Raw genomic sequence first — 20,975 nt, forward strand, 5'->3', positions numbered from 1 at the left:
CATGACCCGGAAAGGACAACTCAGAAAACTAGAACTGAAAGAGCGAAAGATCCTCAGAAGGATTATGGGTCCCATTAAAGAAGGGGATGGCTACAGAATCAGGCACAACAAGGAACTGTACAGTAAAATAGAGAGCATTACAACAGCTATGAGGAAGAGAAGACTAATCTTCTATGGTCATGTAGTCAGGATGGACAGCCAGAGACTCACTTCAAGAATCTTCAACACTGTATCTAGAGGGAAAGCAACAAATGCCAAATGGACGAATTTAGTATGGAAAGACCTACAATACCTAAACATTGATCACACTGACATTTACAACCGAGATAAATTCAGAAAGTTAGTCAAGACATCTGACTCTCTCCAGTCACTAACAACTAAATCACTGCGTCCAGGAGTAGGAGTGAAATGGACTCAAGAAAGAAAAGACATCCATAGCATTAGAATGAAAGAATACTGGGCTAAGAGGAAGAAAAGAGCTCACCAGAGTTAAGAACCACGTGGTCCATCGTAGGCCTAAACGATGAAGAAGAAGAAGAAGAAGAAGAAATAAATAAATAAATAAATAAATAAATAAATAAATAAATAAATAAATAAATAAATAAATAAATAAATAAATAAATAAATAAATAAATAAATAAATAAAAATGTTCCACCCTTTCAAATAAATAAACTTTCATATTTATTTGACTTTATTGAACATTTCAATACGGACCAAAATATGAGAATCATAACAGTATCCAGTAATCGGGAGGTAGTGGGTTCGAGCCCCACTGTCGGCAGCCCTGAAGATGGTTTTCCGTGGTTTCCCATTTTCATACCAGGCATACCTTAATTAAGGCCACGGCCGCTTCCTTCCAATTCCTAGGCCTTTCCTATCCCATTGTCGCCATAAGACCTACCTGTGTCGGTGCGACGTAAAGCAAATATCAAATAATAATAATAATAATAATAATAATAATAATAATAATAAGATAAAATTGAAACATTAGAAATAAGAATAATCAGAAAAACCCTGGGTCTACTGAAAAATGCAGAATTGTGGAAATTAAGGACTAATGAGGAAATATATCAGAACATAACAAAATATAATGGAAACAGTAAGAAAAAGAGACATTTCTTGGGCATATCTTTAGAATAGATGAAAACAGGTTAACAAAAAATATATCCAAATACCTTCGGGAGAAAAAGTCAACAAGCTGGATTCAGGTCAAGAAAGGTATGGACAGAAATACAAGAGAAGAAGAAATTACAAGAAGAAGTTTTTTTTTTTTTAAAATAACATGTTAAAAGGCATAAGTGATCTGAGGAGATAAAGAAGGAACACAGCAAAAGGATGAAGGAGCATTGGAAAGAAAGGAAGCGGAAACATCAAAGGCCGAGGAATTGAAATTGGTTCGTGGTTAAGGTTACCAACCGTCCGGCCTTTGCCGGACATGTCCTGCTTTTCAATCATTTTGGTTATGTCCGGCCAGCATTTCTAATTTATCGACATTGTCCGGCATTTTTCGTTACAAGATTGCTCACTTAGGTTTTAGGTTGAAAGACAGCATGTTATTGTATCGTACATCAACTCCATGTGCTCAGGGCGCTACTTCCGAGGGTGGAAATAAGTAATACTAATATTCGATATATTGAACTCGAAGAAGTCCAGGCACTGATCAACCAATCAACGCGCTTCATTTCCACGTTTATGTTGAGAGAAACTGGAAGTGTCGAGAGCTACAGTTTACATATGCTTGCCATATGATTTGCAGCTATCGTGTTTGGTTATCTGGTTGTCGCTATGAATTATAGTGTGAGTATGCAGCGAGTGGTGTGAAATATTAATCTCATTGCATCCTATTACGTACCGGTATGTCATCTTTGCAACCTGAAAGGAGTGAATCTAAAAAAGACAGTGTAAATTTTTGGATAAACTAAAACATAACTATCCTTCCTTTACTCATGGACGCAGTGAAAGTGAAGCAAAATGAGCAGTGTGTGATAGTTATGTTAATGTCGGATACAAAGGTGTTGGTGACTTGGAAAGACACGTTAACAGTGAAAAACACAAAAAGACAGTGAGAACTAGGTTAATATCATGTTCAATGTTATCATTTGTCACTCCCAAATATTCACCAGATGATAAAAAAGTTCAAACCGCAGAAGCTACAATGTCATTTCATACAGTTCTCCATCACCAGTCGTACAAATCAATGAACTGCACAGCTAAATTGAATAAGAGTATGTTCTTAGGTTTTGAAGTAGCACAGAAACTGACCTGTGCAAGAACTAAAACAGAAGCCATAATAAATAATGTTATTGCTCCTCACTCGACAGATATTATAATTGAAACTCTTAACAATAAAGTTCCATTTTTTGGCCTAGGAACAGATGCAAGCAATCATGGTGCACTAAAGTTGTTTCCAATTGTCATCCAATTCCTTGATTACAAAAATAATGGCATTCAGATCAAAGTTCTTGATTTACAAGCATGCCCAAATGAAAGTTCTGAATGTATTTCCTCCTATATTTCAGATACTCTCAAAAAGCATAAAATTACTTCTAGATGCATTGCATTTTCTGGAGACAATGCCAATGTTAATTTTGGAGGCCTTGCACGCAGGGAAGGGAAGAATGTATTCTCTGTTCTCAAAAAAGACTTGAATGAAAACATAGTAGGTGCTGGATGTCCTGCTCACATTCTACATAACTGTTTGCAACATCGAGCTGATGCTCCTCCTGTTGATATTGAGTCTGTGGTGGTGAAAATTTTCAACTTCTTTCATATATATGCAGTGCGCACTCAGGAACTGAAAGACTTTTATGAATTTGTTGATGTAAATTATCTGCAGCTTTTAAATCATTCTAAGACTAGGTGGTTAACATTGTATCCAGCAGTTGAAAGAATCCTGCAATTGTTCCCAGCTCTGAAATCCTACTTTCCTTCTCAGGGTAGGAAGTCAGTGCCTTCATCAATTAGAAACTTCCTTGAAAATGACTTTTCAGAGCTCTATCTTTCGCTTCTTTCCTCAACCATGCACATTTTTCACTATAAAATTTTTCCACTTGAGAAAGAACATAATTCAGTTGTAGAAGTGCTTGAACTATTAGAATCTGTCCAATCTTCATTGAAAGGCAGACTTGAAGGTCAATTCATTCCCTTTAAAGTCAGACACATGTTAACCCTAGAATCATAAAGTCCCTCCAGTGTAACACGAATCATAAACTTTCGTCTGTCAGACTACCAAAAAGAAAAGCACTTTAATATACATAAACCCAACATTTTACACAAAATACGGAATATTATAGTTAAAACTACCACACGTAGTGATGACAATACACTCTGGTCAGTTTTTCTTCAATAGGCACATTCAATGCACTGTTTTGCCTGGTGATCAAGACAACTGCCTTCGGCATGTCTTACAAAAGAATCGGACCATTCTTCATTTATTTGATGGACAAAACGCACAAATTATTCTTCCGTCAGCAGTACCTGATTGGGGCTCTTCAGGAATGCCATCTTTTCCAAGAATTTCAGCGATGATCCTCTTCAGGCTGCACCTCAAAGTTGGTGTCTGAAATCTCTCTTGCAGCTTTGGAGCCATTAGCATTTCGGATATATCCTTTGCAAACTTTCGCCTTGAAAGTGGCTTTTGGCCTTTTTCAACCATCTTATGCACATAAATAATGTATCCATTGACAAGTGATGTATTAATCAGACAATAAAAGATACACATTGACCATCTTCCCGTTTTTCTTGAAGAGGACATCAATGTTGACCTTTCATCGTAAGTGTTCACAGCACCTTTAGTCCCATTGTAGTCTTCCGCCATATCTGGTTTCCCACTGGCTGCTATTGTTCCTATTTCATGGCATGTACAAAGGAGGATTACATTCTTGTTTGATTTTCCTTTATAGGATTCCACTGCTTTTATACCATTATAACAAAACATGGAGGACCCAAGTTTTCTTACTTTGACTGTTTTCATCTCTGGCGGTATCTGTGGCTTGTGTTTTCTCATTGTTCCAATGATTGTCAGGTTATTGTCGCAATGCAGATAATCAGCCAGACGAATTGAGGTGAACCAATTGTCGGTCGTAATATTTCTGTTTGATCCATGTATTGCCCGGGTAATTTCATTCACGAAATACATTACCACTAATGTCTCCTGAAGAGAGTGGTTCTCTATCTAATTCAGAAAGAACTGCCGCTATCAATTCATCATCGTGCACTAGATTTTCCATTTCAGAATCCTATTAAGCTTACGTATTACGTACAAAAAACATTACTGTAATAAACCAAATATTCACACTATTTACAGCTATGTACAAATCAAGAATACTTTCACAAATCATAAACTTTCGTCTCTCAGATGACGGGCATATCGCAGTGCACAAACAACTGGACCTTTATGCTTGAAATCAAGGTCAACGCTTATTGATGATAGCCGGGGAAGATTAGATGAAGGGGGAAAGCACAGTTCATTAGCGTCTGGAAATTCCCACGGAAACTACAGAGGTGCGTAGTCTGGGAGACTAAAGTTTATGATTCTAGGGTTAAATACATTTTCAGAAGATGGTTTGGATGTTTATGGAGAATGTATCTTGTTTCTATGAAACCTGCACTGAGTACTTGGATAAATGGATGCATCCTATAGAGGAATTCAAGTGTTTCAAATGGTTGAAACTTCAAAACATTAAAGATCTCAGCTTTGACAATATTGTACCATGTATTCAGTACTTACAGCCAAAAGGTGTAGAAATAGATGATTCAAAATTATTCGACCAGTTCTGAAACGTAAGGGCTTATTCTAAAACTTCAACGTTGGATAAAGATACAACACTAGACCAACAATGGTCTGTTTTTTTTAATAAGTGCCAGAACATTGAGGTATTTTCTGAACTTTCTAACATTTACCAGATTTTCTTTGCCATACCAGGCAGCAATGCCTCCACTGAACGTGTGTTTTCATTCATAAATGCTCAGTGGACAAAGGAAAGGAACCGTTTGTTGGTAGAATCAGTGAAAGGAATGTTACTTGTGAAGTTCAATTTCAAAGATGTGTCATGTGAGGAATTTTATAAATAAGTACTTCACGAAAATAACTCGCGTCTTCTTTCAAAAGTAGGTTTTGTTGAAAAATACAGCTTCAAGGAAATGAACTGCAGCAAGGACTGATCATTAAGTAAGGCATTTCCTTTTGTAAAAAGTTGTGTGTAATATATGTATAATTTTGTTATCGATTGAAATTGTCAGGCATTTTTCTTAAATGTCCTGCGTTTGGAAATTTTCAGTTGGTAACCCTATTCGTGGTCCCTAGTAGGCCATAACAAGAAGATAATAATAATAATAATAATAATAATAATAATAATAATAATAATAATAATAATAATAATAATAATAATAATCATATGCATGGAAACAGCTTTCCACCTCTGCAAACCCACGTATCAATCCAGATCGATCTCATGACAGGCCAAATACTGCCACTACACAACAGTAGTACCACGCGTTCCTGAGTAAGACCTGCAGCCTGTATTAAAATTTACTTACAATATTTGCTAGAGAACAAGAAGGTAATTTTAATACGTATGTTTCACAAATTTTAAATTATTTCAGACAGCTTTTAAGTGTTCTTGAAATAATACCCAATAAATTATTTTTTAAACACACAGAAAAAGTTATCAATCACAGAAAGATAGTCAACGCTTCATTCATCATCAGTTAGGAGCTTTCATTATCACTCTGACCATCACTTTCCCACACATCATCATCTTCGCTGCCAACCATAGCATTAGAAATACTGCACTTCTGAAAACTTTTCCGGACGAGGTCACCAGAGATATGATCCCATGCCGTCTTTACACCCAACTCGGTATACAGCAGTTTCGAGGCTGCTTTGAACAGACGGTTTACACAGACATCCAACGGCTGTAACATAGACGTCAATCAGCCCAGAATGATTGCTAGATCAGTTTTTGCGTCCTTGGTTTGCTTCTTCACAGCCTCTGTTGTGTGACCGTGGTAGCTGTCCATCACAAATAAGCTTTTCCGTCCAAGCAATGCACCAGGGCGATGTTGCCAAACACATTTCAGCCAGTCTTCCACTAGTCGACTGTCCATCTAACCGGAGTCCTGAGTTCTGACAATAACACCAGCCGGTAGATTTTCTTACGAAAGCGCCTTTTTCTTCAAGACAACGTACGGTGAAAGTAGTTCCATCAGCAAGTATATACATTACTGTATACCTCTGTATTTCATTACCACCCGTTATGATGGTAACACTTTTTGACCCCTTAACACTCACAGTACTGCTCAATGTCATTTCAAAATAAACTGGTGTCTGATCTGCATTTCCAATCTGGGAAAGCAGACATGAATTTTTCTTTTACAACCGAGCTATATGGCGCTGGAAGGAAAACAGTTTTTCTTCACAGGCAGTAGGAACATGCTGTGAAATTGAGGTACATCTTCTAATGCTCAGCCCATTCCTCTCGTAGAAATTTCTGATATACCCTCGGCTTGCTTTAAACTCGGGCATTGAAAGTTCTTTCGCGATTTCTAATGCTTTTGATTGGCACATTTCGGTAGACACACCGTATCCCAGTTCCCACCTTTCTGTTACGTATTTGTACAGAATCCTTTCAATTTCAGGAAAGTGTGAACTCGGCCTGCGGAAAACTCAACGATCACCCTACTGTTTAAAAGAAAATCTTTCTTCTTTCTCCAATCTGGAATACAAGATTCATCTATGTTGTATTTCCTACCGGCGGCACAATTTCTGATCATTTCACCTTTCTTTATAACTTTCAGTTTTACACTTACAGTAAAAGACTCCAAACGCTTTGGTGAATTCATGTTTACACGTGGCACTCTTAAGAACGTGAAACTGTAGACTGACTGCTGCATCATGCTTACGGTAAAAGAAAAGTGTGTTTGAGGTTGGGGAAGTGTGTGCCGAGAAGCTTGGTTGCCAAGTCACAGCGATCACGAGTGTACCGATGTTTGATTTCAGCGTTGTTCCGTACTTAGAAATAATTTTACTGAGCTTATAAACTACAGCCAGCTTTTAGGGAAGTTTTACACACATTCATATTATAGAACAAATCTCCATTATCACATGAGATACATAAGAGAGAAGAATACGGTACACACATGTCCACTTGTTATTTTCAAACAAATGCTGTCAGAAGAAGTGGTTATATCCAGTGCTAACCCTTAAAACTAAAATACACTAAAAACATGCCTTAAGACGCGTGAAGTATAGCGCCATGAAATGAAAGGCTTGAATAAGACCCGCACCCAATTTTTAGAAGTGATATTTTCGATTCCCGGCAGGGTCGGGAATTTTAACCATCATTGGTTAATTCCACTGGCACTAGGGCTGGGTGTATGAGTCATCTTCATCATCATCATTTCATCCTCATCACGACGGGCAGTTCGCCTACCGGCGTCAAATCAAAAGACCTGCACCTGGTGAGGCGAATATGTCCTCAGACACTCCCGGCACCAAAAGCCATATGTGATTTCATTTACTCCTGCAGAAGCATCTAAGCATCAACGTACCTCTCCAAGAACCTCAAATTCAGGCAGTACAATGCAGTAGTAAAACCATCTGTTCCCTATGCCTCTGAGTGTGTCGTGATGACCAGCAGACTTATGTGGACGTAGGAAGGAAAACTGGCTCAAAGCCAGAAAATGAAGGAGTACTGGGAGAGGAGAAAACAGTAGGCCCAAATGACGAAAAGATACGAGCCCCGTGGCCAAGAGAAAAACATATTTCTTGGTAAGAGAATTACTTTTTATGGAGCATCTTACAGAAAAATCTTAATTATATACAGTATATTTATTTTATTTACAAAACTTCCCTCAGTAGAAGGTTGCCACAACGGACAAAGCATAACAAAACAATGAAGTGTATAATTTTGGTTTACAATTGAGGGGCTGACATGGGAAAGCACATAAGTCCACAAATCACTTCGTTTTCTTTTCCGCGGATATGCAAGTAAGAAGCAATGCCAATGGCGTGGAGAAACCCGTAAGTCCGTCCCTCATTTAGTTCAGCTCCTCTGAAGGTCGCTAGATGGCATCAGTTGTAAGTCTAGACACCCTGGCATAGAGAAGCACGTATGTCCGTTGAACCTTGTCTGTCTTAGGCGGGAGTGGTTCTCATCGCTTTGAGTCATAATAATGTATGGAGTTGCAGAGTCATTTATTAGCTAATAGTGACGAATTTGTGTTTCTTTTATAATAATGGAGGGTTTCTTGTGATAAATACCTAACTTAAAATGCTACCAAATCGTCCCCTTGACTTCTATCGTGATCAGCCTCGTCCGTTCCAATAGGTAAGTACTCATGAGTTTTGAAGGTTATGCTTACGTGTTTTATCGTTTCAACTGGTGTGATAGGCTATAGCAGTGTTTTCAGTCTTTTCAGCCTAATTGAAAAAGGCCTGGCAACAAGTGTACAACGAATGAGGACCTGCTTCAAGGAGCTAAGACATTGCATAACGATTTCTGGAAAGAGGATTACTCAGCGCGCTCTAACTTTCTCATGGGACTGATGAGTTTAATACCTATTCAGATAAGCAGAAAGAGGGTTTCAACAACTGAACAAGAGGGTGACTCACCAACTACTCGCGATAGTCAGGTAAATGTGGCTTATAGATTACCAACCTCTGCAGGCCACGTTAAAGTTTGCAGGAAGGTATTCTGTGGTGTCTTGGGGATATCAGACAATCACCTAGGTCGTCTGATAAGTAAGAAAAAAGAAGGGCAGTTAGTCTGAAAGGACATAACAGGGCGAAATCCACGCTCAAATGCCTGTAAATTCAAATATACTGATGAAGATAGGGATCTCAACAAAGCCCATGTACAGTCTTTTCCAGCAGAAAAGAACCATTATTCTAGGCATCAATCGTCTCAGCTTTACTTAAGCCCAGACCTTAATGTACACAGGATCTATAGGGATGATCAAATAAAGCATCCTGAATGTCAAACGAGTTACAGATTTTTCAGCAGGGTTTTCAAGAAAGAATTTCAGAAGTTGAAATTTCATCCCTCAATGATGTTGCTAATCTTCGAGATCTTCCACCAATCCAGAGTACTCCAACAATCAATGAGACCAAGAAGAAGGACTTACTGTCGAAGGTGGCTTACTTAGATGAAGAGTACAAGGAATTTTACCGCAACATTTGCTTATAATTCAAATTGTTTATGCAATCTGTCTTTTTTCATGTTTTTGAACTTTACAATGGTTTTGGTGTGTTCTCAAACCTGACAATGGTTTTGGTATTATTGTTATAATGAATAAATCATTCAAACAAGGACTTCGAAACAGTTTTTTGAACAAATCATTCAAACAAGACCTTTAAAACAGTTTTTTGCTTCTCCTGTAAAACTGCAGTTTTGGACTTAAGTGCTTTCCCATGTCAGCCCCTCAATTGTAAACTTGTTGATTACATTATTCTTATAATGTCTTTAAATTATAACAGTTATAGCATGTAGTAATGATTTCTGAGCAACAAAATGGAACCTTATTAAGCTAGTAAAGAAATCGTTTGCAGTTCTGGAACGTTTTAATTAAACTGTTTTCAAAAATTCACAATGAATCAAGGAATAGTCCCTCGAGTTACTATCAATCCTATCACATAAGTGTCCTTCAATCCAAATTTATCTTTATAATAAGCTATGGTCGGTTCATACATCAGCTTCTTTTCCCTATGAAAGTCTTCGTTCTGATATGTGGAGATTTAGAAACAAACTGTGGGGTCTATTATAACTCCCACACCCTCCAATTCCTTGTAGCCTAAGATGTCAATTCTCCTACTGCTACTGCTATCGGGAAGTCTGGATACCTCTTCTGCGACTTTATAACTTTTCCTTTTGAGGGAATTTGCTACGAAGGACTGAATCTTGTTATGCCTGGCATTCCGCAGCCTCTCTCCGTGAGGGCAAGATCCCAAAACGTGAGGAAGGGTTTCTACCTCTCTTTGGGAATTTTTTCCTAGTCCCTTTAATGTCTAAATAATATAAACAAAATAAAAATGAACATTCTCAGTCAATTCTTTAATTAATACCTTAACTAGCAAGATACCTGTGCTTCGCTACAGTTTTAAACTGAAAGTTTTCAAAGTTTTACATTTTAGAGAGTCCACTGTCAGCTGTGCCTGTAAAATATACTCTCAGTTTGTACGTCAAACGGTTTTGGGGGAATGATTATTTATTTTCTGATCTAACAACTCATTTGAACCCCATACAGAAGAATTTGAATGTTTTAAACCCCAGCTTATTTAACATCTAGGATGTGAAAGCGACCAACCTGTAAAAATTTGATTTTGTACATCGAACAGTAATGGAGGAACAAATACATTTTTAAGGGGTGAATGTTTCAAAAAATATTTTATTAACATCTAGGATGTAGAAGATCACCCTTCATTAAAAAATTAAGTTTGTGCCTGAAATGCTTTTGCAAGACAGGATATTGTGGTTTTGAGAGTCAACCACCATCTAAACCCCTAAATGTTTTGAAGTATACAATATTGTACACTTAGGACATAAAAGAAGACCTTCTCGTAAAACTAATACTTTGTACGTGAAACAGTTTTGGAGGGATGAATAATTTTGTCTATGGAGGTAATCTCATTTAACACTTTAGGGGTGGAACGATAAAAAATATTTCATACCTAGGATTTAAAATATACACCGCTGTTTGGAATTGCCTTCATACGTTAAACCGTTTCTGAGGAAGGAATGAATATATTTATTTTCGGATCTTAACCCCCATTTAACTCTCTGAGCAGTTAAATTTGTTTCAAACCTTCTGTTACTTAACACCTAGGATATCATTTGAAATTTTAACGTCATAATTCAAACGGTTTCATATAAATGCATATTTTTGTAATCATTCCTCACCCCCCCCAGTCAAAACCCCCTTAGGGGTGTATTGTTTAACACGTTGACCACCAGCCCCTTGGCAGGTGATTTAAACCTCCAGCCAAGCCTTTTTAAATCCCCTTATCTCTATAGTGCTCTATTTTACATTAAATGTTACTGTACGAAAACTCGTTGCTGAGCCTTTTGTGAATCGACCTAATTTTGTATAGCCTATCAGGATTCCCCTCATAATGACTACTGTCGTTAAAGTGCAAGGATGACAATATGTTTTCGAACCAGGTTCATGCCAGGGTCTTCAAAAAAAAATCGGCGAGTCGAAAATAGTGTCCTCTGTCCAGTACATTTTCCAGTACAATTATTCCGGTTACAAACATTAATCCTAAAAAAAATTTCAACTTGTTTACGTCGACCTGTTTCCATGTCTGAAAAAAATAATAGGCCTATTTAGTGAATGGTCGCAGTGCTGCACTAATAACTTGTTCCACATAAAGGTTTGTTTGATGGCATACTGTACATATTGAAGGAAATTGTCATTTACAAATAAATTGATGAAACTGATGAATTTCTATTTCCGATGTCAACATTTAATCCTACCCGGCCAGTGAATTTTATTGCAAGTGGGCAGTAAGACGGATGCGTATCAGTTATTTGAATGTGCTGAATTTCACTTTGCCCAGAGTCTGGTATATCATCATCGGAATTGCTTTCAATATCACTGAAATCAGGGATGAGTTCATCACCAGAATCATCGTTCAGTAGTATGTCTTCAATTTCCTCACTTCGTAAACTGTGTTCGTAATTCAGTCATGTTATCGCAACACAATAACACACTTCACTACACACCCTCACAAGAATACTATGACTGGCTTAGGTCCGTGTTTACTCAAAGAAAAAAGAAAGAAAGCATTGGAATGTACCCTCTGTTCAGGTAGTCAGGATGAGGGACTGTTCATTTATATGCCATCTATGGCTGGCAACACGAACTACGACTTCGTACGAATTTAGCGCCAAATTCAAAACAACCTTAAATGCCTTAACTCGGATACGATCCCGCACATAGGCTGCTTTTAAACGCCTTAAGGCATCTACGGGAGCGAATGTGTTAAAGTTCACTTCTTATTTGTAACCTCAAATTCAACTTCTTTCACACCCCCTTAAGTTGATTCCACACACCCCTCCCCTGCCGCAAAATATGCATGTCTATTTTTTAATGAGATTCCAAATACCAATTTTCTCATCCATAACATCCTTCGTTTTCATGATATAAGTATCCTCAAACAAAGGATTCAACTTTTTTACAATTCATTCATCCCTCTCCCCTTAATTGGATTTTCCAAAAAAAAAAAAAAAGAATATTTATTTTTAAAGATTCCAAATACAAATTTTCATATCTGTAACATCCAGTTTTTGAGATATAAGAATCCTCATAAGAAGAATTCAACCCCTTTTCCAGTCGTATTTACAACCCCCTTAAGTGAATTTTCCGAAAACAAAAAATATTTGTTTCTTTATTTTTAAAGGAGATTAAAAATACCAATTTTCACGTCTGTAATATCTTCAGTTTTGGAGGTACCAGTATCCTAATAAAAAATTCAATCCCCCTTTTCAGTCATTTTTACTCCTCCCCTTAAGTATTTTTTTCTGAAAACAAAGAAATTCATTTTACTTTAAAAGAGATTAAAAATACCAATTTTCATGTCTATGATATGTTTCCAAGATATACTGTAGAAATGCTCATTTTAAAAATTCACCCCTTTTAACACTTCCCTTTAAGTGGATTTTCAGAAAACAAATTATGCATGTTCCTTTACTTTTACAGGAGATCCCAAATACAAACTTTCACGCCTGTAACATGTTAAGTTTTTGAGATATATTGTAGACTATCTGATGTACCCGTGCTTCACTATGGGATTCTCAGAAAGACTAACTTTTGTGGTTTTCCTAACTGAAGTCAAGTTAGGCCATTACAAAAACATCAGTAGGAAAGTAGCGATTAAAAGAAATGTTATCATTATAAAATACTCAATCAAATGAAAAACCGCACATTTTCTCACTTTTAACTAACAGTACTACAGTGCCGATTTAAGATTCCAAAGTTTCAGAGCTGGAATGACCAGGCCACAGACAGCCGTGAACACTCTTCTACCACTATTCCACTAAATATGCACACTGTTCATTCCAACCAGTGCCTAAGAGTAGGGATTGAGTAGCTCGAATGCTATGATGAACCAGTTTGTTACGTACCAGTAGTATCAGAAAATTTATGAACCAGAGGAACGCCATGCTAAAGAAGAAAGTTATCCGAATCCCCAGCTACTTCCCGCCAATATTCAGGCAAGCTGTTATACTCGGTACAACCGGGCGAGTTGGCCGTGCGGTTAGGGCACGCGGCTGTGAGTTTGCATCCGGGAGATAGTGAGTTTGAACCCCACTGTCGACAGCTCTGAAGATGGTTTTCCGTGTTCTCTCGTTTTCACAGCTGGGGCTGTGCCGTAATTTAGGCCAGGGCTGCTTCCTTCCCACTCCTAGCCCTTTCCTATACCACCGTCGCCATGAACCCCATGTGTGTCGGTGTGACGTAAAGCAAATTCAAAAAACAAAAACAAAAAAGAAATCGCTATACAGCAGTAGTCCTATCCATCGGAGATGAGTGGCAACAGACACACAAAGTACATTACAACAAACAATGGTCAATGTAATGTTATTGTTGATCAATGTTATGAGGTTTTTGTATTGTAGGCTATCGCATTTAGTTTTCTTTCGACTCTATAAAATTAGGGCGTTTTACTAAATCAATTATAGCGTAGACAGTAGTTCCTTATTCCCCGACTCTACATAACGATTTTCATTAAATTCTGTTTACCCATTTTCCCGTGACTCAGTGCTGATATGGATTTGGTAACAAAAATCCAAATTCACAAATATCTCTGTTATCATAGCAGGTATGGTAAAAATGTATAAGACATAAATAATCGGAAATATAATACTATACAACTTTAGTTATGTCGTATTTGTCGGTAGGACCGCTATAACACAAAAATTTGAGAATTAAATGTTAGGCCTTTCCCTAAACTACCACTTCACTCAGCATAAATAAACTTGTTTATGGCCTAGATTGTAGCGACTTATTTCTTGACTTTGCATACCGATTTTCATTAAGATAGGACAGCTAATAACATAAATATTTGATAATTAAATTTTAGCCCTTCCCCTAACCTACAATTTCTTTCAGTGTGAATAAGATTATTTATGGCCTAGATTGTAGTGACTTATTCCCTGACTTTGGATACCGATTTTCATTAAGGTAAGACCACTAATAACATAAATATTTGAGAATTAATTTTTAGGCCTTCCCCTAAACTACCATTTCTCTTAACGTGAATAAGATTATTTATGGCCTAGATTGTAGTGGCTCATCCCCCGACTTTACTTTACATACTGATTTTCGTTAAATTCTCTTCAGCCGTTTTCTCATGATGTGTGTATAGACAGACAGACAGACAGACAGACAGACAGACAGACAGACAGACAGACAGACAGACAGACAGACAGACAGACAGACAGACAGACAGACAGACAGACAGACAGACAGACAGACAGACAGAAATTACGGAAACTTAAAAAGTGCATTTCCTTGTTACTATGGACATGACCGATATAGAAATACCATCCTTTTTAAATTCTGAGCAATGTACAGACAAAACTCTTATTTTATATATATAGATAGATATACTCATTTTAAAAATCCACCCTCTTTGTCACTCCTGATTACCCCCTCATAAGTAGATTTTCTAAAAAGCAAACAAAAACGTATTTCTTTATTTTTAAAGGAGATTCCAAATACCAATTTTCATGACTAACATCTTAAGTTTTTGAGATATAAGTATCTTCATAAAAGATATTCAACCCCTTTTTCACCTTCTTTCACCCCTCTTAAGAGGATTTCCCGAAAACAAAAAAAAATATGTTTCCTTATTTTTAAAGGAGATTCCGAATCCCAATTTTCACATCTTTACACTGTTAAGTTTTTGAGATATAGATACACTCATTTTAAAATTTCATCCCCCATTTCACCCCCTTAGCAATGGAATATCCAAAAATCCTTCCTTAGTGAGCACCTAGACTGTAATATAAATGTATCCTCAAAATTTCATTTCTTTCTGTCCAGTAGTTTTGGTTTGGCGGTGATGAATCAGTCAGTCAGTCAGTCAAGAGATATTTTATATATATATATATATATATGTGTGGAAACTGGCAACTAGTGACATGAATGACTTTTTTATTAAGTATATTAAACCCTTATAAATAATTTATTGTTAATCCCATTTGTGAAGATCAAACTTAATACATTTGCATAGTTTTATACATTTTACATTGTGACTGCCTGCATTTTAGATGTTCACGTGCATGGTCATTTTCTCGTGGAATTGTCTTTAACTGCATTGTTATTCTGCGAAAACCTTGTCCTGACCAACTGTTGTTGGCAAATATGACTTGTATGTGTGATGCATCACACCAACATAGTAAACGAGTATCACGTGATGCAGTATACACGTTGCATCATAATGCAGCATTTTTGTCTGTGAAAACATATTGCATACTGTACACAATGCAAAAGCCAATTTCAAGTTTTTAGAAATCATAGATCATTATTTCACACCATTCACAGAACACACTACTCTTATTTTTGTTGCTTATGGCTAGTTTGAACAACAATTCATCAGCTTTCTGGCATTCCAATACAGCTGAAAAGGTTATTTGAGGTGTTGAGGTTTGTATCACGTTCTTGACACACTGTTAGAAGAAGCTGCTGTCTACTTTCTCCTTTCATATGACATCAATCAAAAACATACTCCTTCAGAGTTAGAATAGATTCTGATAGTTCATAAAAATGTATGAGTGCTTCTTGTTATACAATATTATGGTCTTATGTGATTAATCAGAACGAGACGAAATGAACACACTAAAACACAATATTGCTTTTAGTAAAGCAGAAATGTACAGCTAGGAAACACTTTAAGAGTCAGGTAACCATATCACTGAGGCCCTGTATATGGTGAGATTTCTGAGGTTTTCTAAACCGTGACCTCCGCCCAAACAAACATATTAAGACCACTCAGGCAACTAGGAGAAATTACACCAAAATATTCTACGTAGGAAGCAAGAACTAGCAAACAGAATGGGTGTGTTGTTACACCAAAATAAACATAGGGCCACGTATAGCTTCAGTTACCAGTAGACAGCTGCATACAACTGGTTAGGGCATGTTAATCCTGCTAACACAATAACCACTCGCCATCTAATCTAATCTAATTCAGATTTTTAAGAATTCCCAGAATGGAAGATCATTGCCAATTACAATGAGGTTGAAGACCACTTGAATCACTCCTTTGCCACCAAATCAGTTCAACTCTTTACAATCAGTGAGAATAGTTAATATATGGTAGTACTTCCTCTTAAAACAAAAATGTATACTGTCAGCAATTTAAAACTGCCAGAAAGATGCATTCACATTAAGGCAAAGAAAAGGAAGGTAGTTTATCTTAAATAATAATAAATATTTTAAAAAACATTTCCATCTCAAGACAATCTTCAAACATTAAACAGAAAACCATACAGAACATTTGTTTCAATGAAGCCATTGATAAATTAGCAGATGTCTCCATTCAAATCGCCAACCTACTTACTTCTATTCCTACTGATTCCTCAACAATTAAGTAATTTTAATTTCTTAAGACATATTTACACATTTTTTTAAAGACATTTATTGGGGTGCAGGCTTGGACACACTTCAGAATGAAGAAAATGTAAGCCATAAATACACTGTACCTGCGATTGCAGCTGCAATGGAGCTCTGGCACCATTGATACGAGATAACCGTTGTCTTGGATCAGGAGGCTTTGCTGTTACTATTTTACTTTTCACTATGACAGCAGTAGGAGTTCCTGACTGAGTAGGTTGAACTTTGGATGGTGTACTACTCTGTACCAGAGGTGGCGGCGAGGTGCAGTCTTTTTGAGAAGGAGGAGGAGGTGATTGTGTTTGCAACTGCTGTTGCAGCAAGCGCTGCTGCTGCTGTCGCTGAGTCACCTGTCATGAAAAGTAAACATAATATCACAATATATTCAATTACAATCCTGCCTACAATATAATACTGATGCAAGTTAACAAAAATATTTTGCTCCCATGATTCTAATTAATACTTCAGGTTCAAGAGTCTCCCTATGACCCTACATTTTGTCTAACAATCACAAAACAAAACAAAAACCATTTTACTGGGAAGTACAACATCTGTGTTATTTATTAAAGTATACAGTCAATGAATTCAATGAGACAAGATACATAAATATATGAATACAGCTCGTGCAAATAGTGGAAAACCATGTAAACAAGATGCACAGTAGGCCTGGTCTACAGGTCTAGTACTCCCCACTCAGTCTGCCCCCTTGCAGAAGATGTGTTGCCATCATGTCTGACGAAGTGCTCAGCTGGCATTACTCTGTGGGAAAACATTTGTAGTTGAAGATGCCACTGGTGCAAAGCAAATTAAAGGGCAAAGTTTCTCACAGTCAAACTCGTGAAGTGATGGCTAATGTCTATCAACTTATGAAAAAAGAAGCTGTGCATGGTGCTCCATTGAAACTTAAATCACATTGAAACAAGTGGCCAATGTCGTATCCTTTACTTCCATCTGGAAAATCAAGAATGAACTGGCAGGGGAATCTTTTGTAATTTTCAACACCTCGCAAGGAAAGGCCCAGAAGATCTTAAAAGGTGACTTCAGATAATTTTAATGAACAAGTCGTCTGCTGCATGGTAATTAATTTCTACGTTACAGATAAGAGGATACCCACTTTAAAGAAGATTCATGCGAAATTACAGACTTTAATAAATTTAGAAGAAAGTATTGTTGGGAGATCAGAAGAATGCACATGCCCAGTGAGGCACGAGGCGAAGGGGTTTTCACCAGCAGACCCAGTGACGCAATGGTTACCCTAGCAACCCCGCTACTACCTAGGCGACTTTATATTATCTTCTACTGGGAGCTCTTCGCCCTAGACAGTTGTAATCCACCAAACTGCAAAGTGTGAGTCAATGTTTTCGTGTAGCAGATAAGAGCAGATAAGAGCCGATCTGTCTGGGCAGAACAGGAAGTTCGTGCTTGCAGGCCACATTCCCAATTCTTGCATTCTTCTCATCTCTACACAGTATAAATGCACACACTGAAAAATCTTTGCATTCTCGGATCTAAGTGGATGAACACAAGGAATAACTTAAAAGTAATCCAGGAACAAAGCAGTATCAGGGCCAAACAAATTGCTTACTTAAAAAGTATCTGAAAGTACAGAAATGGGTGTCATCCAATTGTCTATATGGACAAGATTTACATTCACACTTCTCACACAGCACCATATGGATGGAGTGATAATTCACTGCAAGGCCTGTTTAAACCTGTATCAAAAGGAAACAGAATTACCATCCATGCCGGCAGGGAGGATGGTTTTGAACTGAATGCCAACATAAGATTTAAATTTGGCCAGAAAACGAGATCATCACAATGAAATGGATTTCACTAATTACGAAAAGTGGCTCAAGGAGAGATTAATATCTAATTTACTACCTAATACTGTCTTCGTAATAGACAATGCTCCTTACCACAACAAGCAGATAACTCGTGCTCCGACATCAAACTATACAAGGAGAAAAATGATGTCTTGGATAACAGAAAAGGGAATTCCTTTCCACCAGGACATGTTGAGACCCCAGTTATATTCATTAATCAAAATAAACAAACCAGTCCTGTGCACTTATAAAATAGTATTTTATCCCAACACCGTCATACCATATTACGTCTTCCTCCATACCACCCAGAATTGTTATCCTATTGCGCTGATATAGGCAAGTGTCAAGAATGAACATAATATGACATGAGAATGGATGTAATCTGTTCACTCTGTACTTTGGAATTACAAGGCCATCCTTAAATTCTATCCTTCTTATAACTACAGTGCATCACTCATCAAACAAAACTCATGGATGAACAAATTGGATCCATTACAAAAGTGGACTGGAAGAAATGCTGTGAGCACCTAATGAAAGTTGATGACCAGTACACTTCAAGTGAAGGTTTAATGGACTAAGCACAAGAGATGATCATGTCAGAAGAAATGGGCTCAAACAGTGACAGTGATTGAAGCAATACAGATACCGCAAGTGAAGGAGATTATAAATCGTCCAACACTGCCAGGAGAAGTGAAACAGACACAGAAGATGAAGAAACATTGGGAGGGTCATTTTCTAAACGTGTTCTTATGTGTGGAAATAGCAACAGTGGATCACTGATCCATAGTCTTTTGTCAAGTGATGGGGGAGGGGGGAGAGGGAGAGACATATATTACTGGAAGGATCTGTGGAAAGTCTTCTTGACAGTAATGCTTCAATTTATGGTAAGATTGTATATCTCATATGGCTTGGCTTGTAAAATGGCTAATACGGTCCTATGTATGTTCATCTCGCTTGTCACCAAATGCTTGTCCCGTTTCATCGTATCGCTCTTCCCCACCGTGCTATTCCCCTTCTGCGTGTATGAGTGTTCTCCACTATTTGCGTGAACTGTAAATTTTTCTTATTCATAAATAAGCAATAAATAAGACTGCTCTGATCTATAATATGCATTATTCCAATACTGTACAAATGGAATAGCCCAAGAGGGTACTAATTTGATTTCCAAAGTGCCTTTATGATTATCTGTGAAACGTACATGCAGCAGAACTCTACTGGGAGGGTAGCTCCATTTTTATACATGTAAATAAATGGTATTTTTCTACACAATCACTCTGCTAACAACCTCTTGCTGCTGGACAGCATGAAGCCTAAGTCCATGAAAGTAAATTCTCCCACCATACAAACATTACAGTAATAATCTATTCTCTCTGTACTTTTGAATTATGAGACCATCCATAAATTCTATCCTGCTTATAACTACAGTGCAACATTTATCAAAAGAATCAGCTTATAATTTCTTTTGCATTTCGAACAAAAAGGATGTGTAGGATTTCTATAGGCAGACTGCATATCAGTACTCAAAAGTAAGGATGTTCTAACAGCAATATATCATAAACCAAATTAACAGTTTTTGTTTACTGATTTGTCTGGAAAGATTCTCAGTATTACAGCCTACAGATGTTCAACTGCTTTTACATTAGATTATCCAGTTGTTCGCCTCATTCTACACATCATCTTACATATATGAATTATTACTGTACTGCTGATCAAGTTAACGAATATTCCTGCACCTATCTATTCACCATTCTTGAAAAAAAAAAAAAGAAAGTTAAAGTATAATGATAGCAATTATGATGATTTTGAAGAGCTATAGAAGGAGATGAGTGCTCAAGACGTGCAGGAAAAAATTTATGAAAATGAATAGGCCAAAATGCATTGATGTCTGTCTGGCTGTCTGTCTGTCTTAAGGATAAAGAGCTGATGTGCACAATTTTAGAAACCAACAGTATAAATTAAACTGCCATATTCCTTATGAAAAGGAAAAATACAGCTGCATTCCTTGTTTAAGGTAAGGGTGAAAGATGTCATGTCTGAATGGTCACAAATTCTTACACAGTCAACACCATCAATGACCCTTTAAGGGACTGGATTCTTTCAAAGAGGTAATAAACTGTGAAAATTTTAAAGATTCTTACAGGAACATATCATGGAATGCATCAGGAGAATGGTGCAAGTTCCTGCAAACAGCACAGTAATATGAGATGCTTTTACATTTGAATGCTTTCCAGTAAGAATGAGGCAACTATGAAAAACATAGTTAACAACTCCACCAAGTTCTGAAAAGTTGGAAAGAAGGTACAAAGGTCAATGAAATGCCTCAGTAATGGTTGATAAACATTTGCAATGCATAAAAGGTTATTAATGCTGTAAATACACAGTAAAAGTCCAGTAACAGATAAGACACGCAATGCTATTTTCTCAACTCAAACCTCGTATTTTCATCCATATTATTTTAATTAGGTCTAACCTCAAGAAATGTGGTGTTATTTCTATCGTATAATTCCAATTAAAAATGTAAGTTCATTAAC

General features: G+C 37.1%; 1 protein-coding gene across 5 annotated transcripts in view; it reads right to left on the reverse strand.

Annotated features, from left to right (window-relative positions):
* Positions 1-20,975, reverse strand: part of Bap170 (Brahma associated protein 170kD) — a 484,022-nt gene that overhangs the window by 79,514 nt on the left and 383,533 nt on the right. For all 5 annotated transcript variants that reach the window (XM_067143530.2, XM_067143531.2, XM_067143529.2 and 2 more), the window contains one exon: positions 16,711-16,971. In XM_067143530.2, the coding sequence (XP_066999631.2) occupies positions 16,711-16,971 (261 nt within the window). The remainder of the gene's footprint in view (positions 1-16,710; positions 16,972-20,975) is intronic.

This window comes from Anabrus simplex, chromosome 3 (genome assembly GCF_040414725.1).
Source record: "Anabrus simplex isolate iqAnaSimp1 chromosome 3, ASM4041472v1, whole genome shotgun sequence".
NCBI classification, from domain to species: domain Eukaryota; kingdom Metazoa; phylum Arthropoda; class Insecta; order Orthoptera; family Tettigoniidae; genus Anabrus; species Anabrus simplex.